Source organism: Convolutriloba macropyga, chromosome 11 (assembly GCF_964194025.1).
Source record: "Convolutriloba macropyga chromosome 11, txConMacr16.3, whole genome shotgun sequence".
Taxonomy (NCBI): Eukaryota; Metazoa; Xenacoelomorpha; order Acoela; family Convolutidae; genus Convolutriloba; species Convolutriloba macropyga.
The window spans coordinates 29,596,813-29,606,782 of NC_134478.1; the positions used below are offsets into that span (position 1 = coordinate 29,596,813).

Below are 9,970 nucleotides of genomic sequence, written 5' to 3' on the forward strand. Positions count from 1 at the left end.
TCTTCCGTCTAATCACATTGTCTCGTGATTGTAAGTTGCCGCATTTGGAAATGTAATCTTATGAACAAATTGTTAATCAGTTTTGTTAATTTTAACTAGATTCATTCTCTTCATTTTTGCAATTCAAATTAGTTTCCTCTCTCTTTAACTAGAATCCGCTCCGCCAAAAAGTCTTACTTTAGACGTGTTAAATTTAATTGTATTTCGCTAAGCGAAATACCCAATAAGCAATCGAGTGTAATTTTGCTACGCCAAATCTGCCTATATTCTGTAACCAGAATATTCAATTCACAAGCAACAAAATTTAGCGTCGATTCGCTCCACGAAATCACCAATAAATAGCCGTTGTAGAATAAGCTAATCGGCGTCGCGAATCATCTCATTCCTACAGATAGTAAATCTGTACGACAGCCCTCTCAAAATTATTCAACTATTCGGCGTAGTCTCGAAACGGAAAACGGTTAACTTCTCCACAGCGATAACAACGGTGTGGTAATAATAATCAACTGTTGCAATCACAATGTGAGTTGATTAAAAACACTGCTATAAGCTTGTTATCGCCCTCTTGAAGTTACTCAGCAAGTCGGCTTCAACACTTTTGTTTGACTTTTTGCCCTCTAGAATGGGATAAACAGGCAGCGCTCGGAGGCCATTAAGTTCTCTCAGCCTTACTATACTGTAAGAATTCGATTCACCAAAACTTTTGATGAGATAATTTCGTGGTGTGAAGGGCGGTTCTTATTCTTAAATGTTTGACACCCCTCAGTCATCCCCTTCATCAGTCCCTCATTACATTACAACCCCCTCCCCCGGCCCCTCAACACTCCCATTTTTCACCCTCATCAATCTATCAGTTTCAACCCTCTCTCATCTAGCCTTTGCAACCCCCAACCCCCACCCACACACACCGGCCACCCCCTAATGCTTGCATTTCTACGCTCCTCCTGGCGATTACCTAAATCAACCGATCACCTGTCGTTCAAGAGCAATTCGCCCCCGGGTCGAGAAAAAAATGCAAAAATATGTAAGATAAGCGGTGAAAAGTTAGTTTTTTCACCGCAAATTTCGTACATAATTTTGCGGTGAAATGCGGTGAATGCGGTGAAATTATGTAAGTTCACCGCTAGACTAAGCGGTGATTTTACAAAAATTCACCACAATTCACCGCTAAAATATGTAATTTCACCGCCCTTAGAAGGGTCCGAACCTCTCACCACCTGCATGTCATCCACTTCTTCTTCCACTGCGCCATCTCTCACTAACTTCAATTATTTTTTACTGAATATAAATCGAATTAACTCTACTTTCTGCAAAACATGCGCGGTGAATTTTTGTAAGATTTGCAATTTTTAGCGGTGAAATTACATATTTTAGCGCTGAAATGTGGTGAATTTTTGTAAGATCACCGCTTACTCTAGTGGTGAAATTACATAAATTCACCGCTTAGAAAAAAGTGTCAAAAAGATGTAAGATTAAGGGGTAGTTCTAGTGGGAAGGCAAATCTAACAATTCTTCCCACACTCACCATTAATTTCACCGCATTCTTTGCTGATCTCGAACATCTTTAACAATTTTTTCTAAGTGGTGAATTTATGTAAGTTCACCACTAAGTTGAGCGGTGAATTTATGTAATTTCACCGCTAAATTCAGCGGTGAAATTATGTAATTTCAGCGCTACCAGTCGATAAAGTTTTTTTTCACCGCATTCACCGCCTGATTTATGTAATTTCACCGCATTCACCGCTTATCTTACATAATTTTGTGTTGAATGGCGGTGAACACCTCGGCCCGGGCCCGACGTTAGTCGGTCATGTTCAATTTGGGTATCATAAAAATTAACCGAATTCAGACTGGAAAGTACTGGGTCTTAAAAAATTGGAGCATGTTAAATTCAAGGGTGATATTTCTGTAGAATAGATAAGCTTAACCTCAATTATTCGGTAGCCAATTGAAGGAGAAATACTTCTTTCTCTGGCGAAATTGAAATTTAATTTGACCGCAACGTCAGATTTTAATTAACAAGAGAAGTAAAAGGCTGAAAAAACTATTTAAATCATTTTCTTTTGTTAGAATGAGTTTTTTTAGTCAGTTCTCTTAAAAATGTAACTTTCTCATGGGTTTATCTAAAATGGGCGCTTTTTATACATGGGTGCTTTTTATTTTTGTTAATTTCGTTATTTTCGTTAATGTTTATCAAGTTATCGACGCCTACAAAAATCTCGAAGTTGAGCACAAACGCCTAACTCTAATCCCTCCGGAATTCGAGACTCCGTTGCCCCTCTTTTTGCCCTCAAAAAGGGGATAAACAAGTAGCGCTCGGAGCGGGTTAAGTTTTCATAGAACCCTAAGCCTTTAGAAATGAAATTAACCAAAACTGTATTGAGGAGGCAATTTCATGGTGTGAAAGGCAGTTCTTAATCTTAAAAATATGATCCCAGGGATAAATGGGATAAACAGGTAGCGCTTGGAGCGCGTTAAGTTCTCATAGAGCCCTAGGCTTTTAGAAATGGAATTAACCAAAACTGTATTGAGGAGGCAATCTCATAGTGTGGAGGGCGGTTCTTAATCATAAAAGTTTGATCCCCTCACAACACCACCCCAATCTCCCCCACTTAGCACTCACATTGTCCACTCTCCTCCACCTGTCGATTTGAACCCCCTCTCATTCCCCCCAACGCTTCACTCCCCCCCCCCACACACACACACACACACACCGGTCACCACTCCCCCTAATGCATCTTTAAGCTAGCATCTCTAAACCCCATCTGGCTACTGACGAAGCGCTCGCCGGTCGTTTGAGAGCAATTCACCCGACGTTAGTTTGTTGCGTTTCTCTTTTGAAAAAAGATATTTAAAATTATTCCACAAACAAGACTTATAGACAACTCAGCATCAACGCTGGACGAGCCCAAAATCCGTTTCGAATCACAACTATGAGCTTCGAACTTTTCGCATTCACCAGTTTTGAGCAAATCTCCGTCTAGGCTCACAATTCTGTCTGCTAGTCTTAGCCAAGACCTGCAAGTTAAAATAGAGTTTATACGAACAACTCCACGTCATGATTAAAATTAACAAATCTGAATTGCCCGAAGAACGCCAAAACAGGAAGGAAATTAGAAAAAATTTTTAAAAAATCTGCGTTCGAACGATTTCCGATTGACTGATCTTCAAGACCCAAACGGAACTCCTGAATTGAATTTTTCGAATTAAACCTCTAAACTAGCTGCAAATAAAAGCATTTTATAAAAAATTGAAAGCGGAGCTCGTATCGAGCTCATATCTCTGAACTGAATCAAGAATCGTCAATTGAGCTATTGCATCAGTTACTTGAGGCTCGGTTCTTCATTGCGACACTTGTTATAAATTAGAGCAATGTCAACCCTTCCAAAAGTAGCAAAAACATAGAAGATACCTGTTCTGATTCCAAAATCAGACAAAAAAATGAAAGTTCATATTTGAATTTGTTTATTTGCCACGTTGGGAGACAAAACATAATAACTCTTACCGATAATATTGAGTGATGTATGGCTGTGGAAGAAGTTGGCCTTTTCCTTGCCGACCGTTGATGACGAAGCTGTCTCACAGTTGGGACTGGATAGAAGTCGTTTCTCAGGTGAGTCCTTCTTTCTGTGACTGTTCTTATTGCCACCAGATCTCTGTCCATTAGTCATCTCTACATCTGTACCTTTCTTAACACTTGATGCTTTGTTTATCTAAACATAGAGACACAGAGACACTAATTGAAGCAAACTTGTTCAAACCATATCCACTGTCCTCAAAGAGAACAGCGACTGTAATCTCTGCTCCTATTTTGTGGTAGTTGTGATTAATTTTATTTTCATAACAGCAATTCAGTTTTCTGTTTTGGTAATTAGAAAGTTATTCGAACATAACCAGCACCCTAGTTTTCGTATATCCTGATCATTTAATCATACAAAGTTTTTAAGATCTTAATAGATCTTAAGATTCACGCATCAAACTTTAAGTAAACCCATTAAATTAATAAGATCTTCATTTAATTGTTATGAAAACTTAGAAGATGTGTATAGCAAAAGATATTTTCCCAAAAGTTTTCACGTAAAATTTTTCAATGATAGCGATAACGAAAGAAAATGTACGGTGCAACTTTTTTGATCAAATTTGCTGAATGCCGTGAAAGGATCAAATAGGTTATGCTTATAAAAACCAGCTATTAAAAACTTATAATAATATTAAAAATAATAATAATAATAATAATAATAATAATAATAATAATAATAATAATAATAATAATAGCAATAATAATAATAATAATAAGAATAATAATAATAATATTAATAATAATAATATTAATATTAATAATAATAATAGTAATAATAATAATAATAATAAAAATAATAATAATAATAATAATAATAATAATAATGAATTTGACTAAACTTGATTTCACCAAGCTTAGTAAGTCCCTAATGGGGCTTGAATTTGATTTACCTCCATCCATATGGGTATGATTTGTAATTAAAATTCTTCTTAGCTAAATCAAATAGATATTCTTTGACTTCTCTTTTGAATTTGGGAGGACTTGAATATGGGTTATAGTTGAGAACATCACGCGCCAGTGACACCGAATTGTTGAAGTTTGTAACTCGGTAGAAAAAATTAGATCGGTAACGCTGGCGATTACATTCGTCTGAGTATAAAAATAATTTCTCGTCTGATCGTGTTTTTGGATGTCCATTCATTATTTGCCAAAATTGCTCTGCCTCAAGTATAAAATTCTTTGTCAAAATTCTGTTTAAAACTAAGAGATCCAAAAAGACAAATTGATATGTGATCGGAATGGTATGAATTTCAGTGAATGCGGATGAAAAAATGAAAGAATTGCAAAACTTTACAAAAATTCCCGGCTAAATTTACCAAATGTTGTCACCCCAGAAAATATTGCAAAACATGTTAGAATAGCGTTGAAGCTGTTGAGAATGTTGGAAACAAATTCAGAGCCAATAAGAGCAAACCGTACAGAGTATCACCCCTAAGTTAGCACAATTTTCTCTGGACTCGTCTTTTTAACAAAACTATAAGCTTTGAGATGAATACGCTGAAACAGGCGAAACAAAAATGACCACTACAGCAAAATTAACTGAAATGCACACATACTTGCAGTATTGGTAAAAAATATCATTTCTTAAATTTGACTTTGTGTTTATGGTTTTGGTTTACTACTATTAAATAACCATTTTGTATCACCCCTAAGTGTATCACCCCTAAGTTAGCACAATTTTCTCTGGACTCGTCTTTTTAACAAAACTATATAAGCTTTGAGATGAATACGCTGAAACAGGCGAAACAAAAATGACCACTACAGCAAAATTAACTGAAATGCACACATACTTGCAGTATTGGTAAAAAAAATCATTTCTTAAATTTGACTTTGTGTTTATGGTTTTGGTTTACTACTATTAAATAACCATTTTGTAAATACACTTTTGGGACAAACAGCAAACAGATGAAAGATTTTTTTCTTTAAATTCACTTAAGCAACAGATTTACTTGACGCAAATGTATTTTGTAAATAAAGTTCTTTCAAATAAAGTTTTGTTTTTTGTTTTTGCTAGTTGCTGTTGTTTGAATTCATAAGTACATAATTTTTAAGTTAAGTGTTTTTATGTAGCCAGCACAGGAAAAAAGTTTGGTTTTCACAAAGTTTTAAGCAAATGTCCTCTTTGTCTTCGTTACAAAAGTGTTTTTCAATGCGACTAAGCAATTATTGAAAGTGATTCACATTTATATTCAGAGATCCCTATGCATGGGACGTCTAAAACATCCAGAGTTTTCGATGTAGCTTCCCCTAGAGAAATAGTGAGATTTTTTAAGAGTGAAAGTGGTCAGAAACAATTTTATCACTAACAACCACACAGGTTACGTCAGTTCATCGTTAAAATTACGATAAATTTTTGATCGTGTTTTTGGATGTCCATTCATTATTTGCCAAAATTGCTCTGCCTCAAGTAGAAGTTTCTTTGTCAAAATTCTGTTTAAAACTAAGAGATCCAAAAAGACAAATTGATATGTGATCGGAAGTAAATTTACTGATCGAAGACAATCTTTGTATTCTTTATCAGTAATATGACTGTTTGATTGTATCCATTTAAACTTTTTCACTGAACACTTTCCATTTGCCTGACGATAGTTTTACTGGCATACCAAATATTTGATCCATAAAACAAGATCGATTTTACGTAAGTTTTGATTAGGTTGCATTTGACTGACAATTTTGTTTCACTTGGAATTGTTCTCCTTAGATAAGCAAGCTTCTGCTATTTAAGTGATGATACCTTGATAAATTTTCTGAAAAATACGTGCCCAAGTCTTTGAAGTGTGTCTCCTGTGAGATGGTTCCATTGCTGGGAAGACGCAAAATTTGCTTGTTTTGATTTTTACGTAATGAAAACTGCACGTTTTTAAACTTATCAAAATTAAAGTTTAACCGATTCTCCCTGCTCCAAACATTAGCATTTTCATTATCTTTTTCCAGCTGTATTTCATTGTCTACAGTGCTGACGATATTTGTGTCATCCGCGTATAAATAGCACTCATTGACGATTATTTTGGGTAGGTCATTTATATAAACGGAAAAAAGAAACACTGTAAAAATTGATCCATGAGGCCCACCGCTGGTGATTGGTCGAAAGTTGTCTCAGCAAAGGATTTTAAATCATTGTGAAAGTAAAATTAGTTGAGATAAATGTTTAAAAACTATTTAAATGGTAGCTGTTAGTTTTAAAGTTTTTTTTAAATTGTGGCACTTTTTGATTAGAAAAATACATCCAGGATTCAAATGAAAAGCTATAAAGGATATACTTCGAAGTAATATAGTTGAAAATGGAAAGTCTTACTACCACTACTGCTACTACTACTAATACTGCCAACAAAACAAATTTCTCATACAAATTCATATGGTTCAAGAATTCAAATTTCTCTTTGATTTGTGTTGTTCTTCTATAGACCAATTAATGCACTTTGTTCAAATTAATGCAATAGTATTGTGTTGGTGAAAATAACACCATTGTTCTGTTCATTCACTATATGATGTTTGTCTGATTATCTCAATAATAGTTGCACTCTACCCATGGGTTAAGTTGATTTTTCTCTTACTTTATGGGAAGCTGAATTGGTCTTCTTCTCCCCGTCCGTTTCCCGTTTGCTGTCTTCTTTATTGTTTATGCTTCGGTAGTTGTTGCTGTTGCTTTTTTGACCTCTTTCAGCAGATAAATTTTCCTCTTCTCTTTTGCTGATTTTCGTTTTTTGAGAATGGTCAAAACTGTTGTAATCTTTGGCCATCTTTGCTTTGCTTGCAAGCTCAAATATTTGTACGTATTTAATTCGATATAAAAATTGTTATATAATCCCAAAAGACGTAACGAATGATGTATCACGGTTTGTTCTCACAATTAAGTATGAGCTGTCGGTTTAAAAACTGGATTACATAGGACACAGGCCTATAGCTATGTCTTCAAATTCGATTCAGAATGAGTAACTTGTGAAATAAATTACAAGAATTTGTCAAATTCTGCAGCACAAGTGAAAGATAATCAACTAGTACAGTAACTTTGTAATAGAAGATTAATTGTCAATCAAGTACAACACACCTCAACGGTGAATCTCGAGCTTCGCCAAATTTCAGAATTAATCTTGTGTGTTTCGCAGCAGCAAAATCGTAGCAAACACCATATTTGGGTCATAAAATACAATTGGACAATAAAAAGGTCTGATAATTCTGTTACGATATTCAATGTGTTGTGCGTGTTCTTCTTCTCAAATTTTAGCTGATTGGTGTATGAATGGATAGTATTTGTTCTTGTGTGTTTTAATTGCAGTCAGGTACAAAGTAGGGCAAATTTACAAATAACAATGTCTGATAACAAAAGCAGATGCGAGAGAAAGCAACACTAATTTGTCACGCAGTCATGAAGGTGAAATTTTGCTTCAAGTCAATCGTCGTAAAGTCGCTTTCATTGTTTGCATGTTTTAATCTGTTAAGATATGTAGTATTCGGGTAAGATGTTGTCGTTATAATTTACGGAGTTTTGTTACGAATCAGTAAATTGCAAAAACATAATTGGCCGTAAAAGCGCGCGCTGTCGATACCGATTAAATCATATATATGTAAAGCGCAAATAATGATAACTATAGAGCGTTTCGATAGAATTTTTTGATAAGATGACGCCCGCTTGAGTTCGTTTCCTGCACGTACCGTTCAAGCTGTACTCTAATTATTGCACAATAATTATACAGAAAACGGATCAGAAAGAGTTTTCAATATACAGGTTTAAAAAGTGGCAATCGCACCTCACTGAAAACTGAAGTTATACGTTTTAAGGATTCAAACAAAAACTTTTGAGGTAAAGGTAACCAGAAATGTGAAGGTTGTTTAAGAAACGAGCAAATGATTAGAAGAAAATTGAGGGTGAGAATGGAAAACATGAACTGATTTTGATTAAATCAAATATATCTTCTCTGCCTATCGAAAATTTCACTGCAATTAGTTTAATAAGATCAAGGATAGCTCGAAATTTACAAGGAAAATGTTGGATATTTAATATTGGAAATGATACTGGTTATAATTATTGTTAACTCATCAGTTGGAATTTAAACGTAAATGAACCCTTAGTTCAATTCTATTGGTCTATTATTATAGATCTCTATTTGACAATATGCACTCGATTGACTTGAGACCTTCATAATATCTTTCCAACAGTTATTGATATAAACACTTCAGACTATTAAATAAACGGTAATAAACTTTTAATATCAGATTACTGTTTCTATTTTGTTTCCGTACACAAAAACTAATTTCATACTCATATTTTAGTTAGTTCCAGCATCTTCAAGCAAAATGAGTGAAGTACTATATTCAATTTACTTTTGCTTCAATCTAGTTCAAGAAAGCCAAGAATGATCTCACTATCTGGAAATAAGTTAGAACCTGAATTTTGAAGGCTTCCTTTGTCTATTACCAAAGCTTATGTCAAAATCTTGTCAAATAATGTATAATCATACGAGAACTTGAGAGCACATGCGAGTTGAATTCTTGCAAGATCTTGTGAGATAACACTATTCTAGGAAAAGTCTAGCAAGACAAAGTCAAGAAAAATGACACCCAAATGGTTGCCTTAATGAAAAAAAAAATAAAAACCGGGAACACTCACAGGCCTAGACCTCGACTTATGAAAAGACTTTTAAAAGCCTAGTAGGGGGGGGGGGGACAATATTGACTAGAATTACACGGTCGAGCTTCCTGGTTAACGTCGAGCTAATATCGTTTCATGGGTCGAGCTTAAGTTTTTTCATAACGAAGAAAGTCCAGCTGAGGTCTTTCCATGGGTCCACCATTAGTCATTTCATAACCAACAAAGTCGAGTGAATGTCTTTTCTTGTGTCCACCATTAGTCTTTTCATAAGTCTGTTTTTATCAAAATCCGAAATTTTCGATTTTTTCTGCTTCTGTACATACAAGAGCAGAGCCAGTGCACCACTAAATAGCTTTGCACCAGAGCAGTCCAACTTAAGAAACAGTTGGAAAACTGCCAGAAGCCTTAAGATCTTCGTCAAATCTTAAGATAAAGAGTTATGGCAGCTCGAGTATATTACCACATTACTTCATTCAATGAAACCAGCTAGCTTAAATGTATTGCTCCTAGTCCCATTAGACATGACAGAATTCTGGCGTTATTCAGTTTGTTATCACCTCCAAGATTAGGAACTCTCTAAATTATAAAAAATATTGCAGATGGTTTTTGAAGGATTAGTAGTTCTTCTGAACCGTAAAAATGCAGGAGGATACAAACTGACTACATTATATGAAATATTGGACAGACAAATTCAATGGCAAAAAAGTAGACTTGTGAAAAGAACAATTGTGGACCCACGAAAGGACTTTAACTCAACTTTGTTTGCAAACATTGAGTCGCGCTTAAGTCCAGCCCAATTA

General features: G+C 35.0%; 1 protein-coding gene across 1 annotated transcript in view; it reads right to left on the reverse strand.

Moving 5' to 3' along the window:
• LOC142349978 (MFS-type transporter SLC18B1-like) overlaps positions 1 to 8,003 on the reverse strand; it is a 28,634-nt gene extending 20,631 nt beyond the window's left edge. Inside the window, exons 1-2 of the mRNA XM_075401849.1 lie at positions 7,135 to 8,003; positions 3,506 to 3,713 (exon numbers count right to left, since the gene is read on the reverse strand). Of these exons, the coding sequence (XP_075257964.1) occupies positions 3,506 to 3,713; positions 7,135 to 7,320 (394 nt within the window). The 5' untranslated portion in view covers positions 7,321 to 8,003. The remainder of the gene's footprint in view (positions 1 to 3,505; positions 3,714 to 7,134) is intronic.
• Positions 8,004 to 9,970: the final 1,967 nt, after the last annotated feature.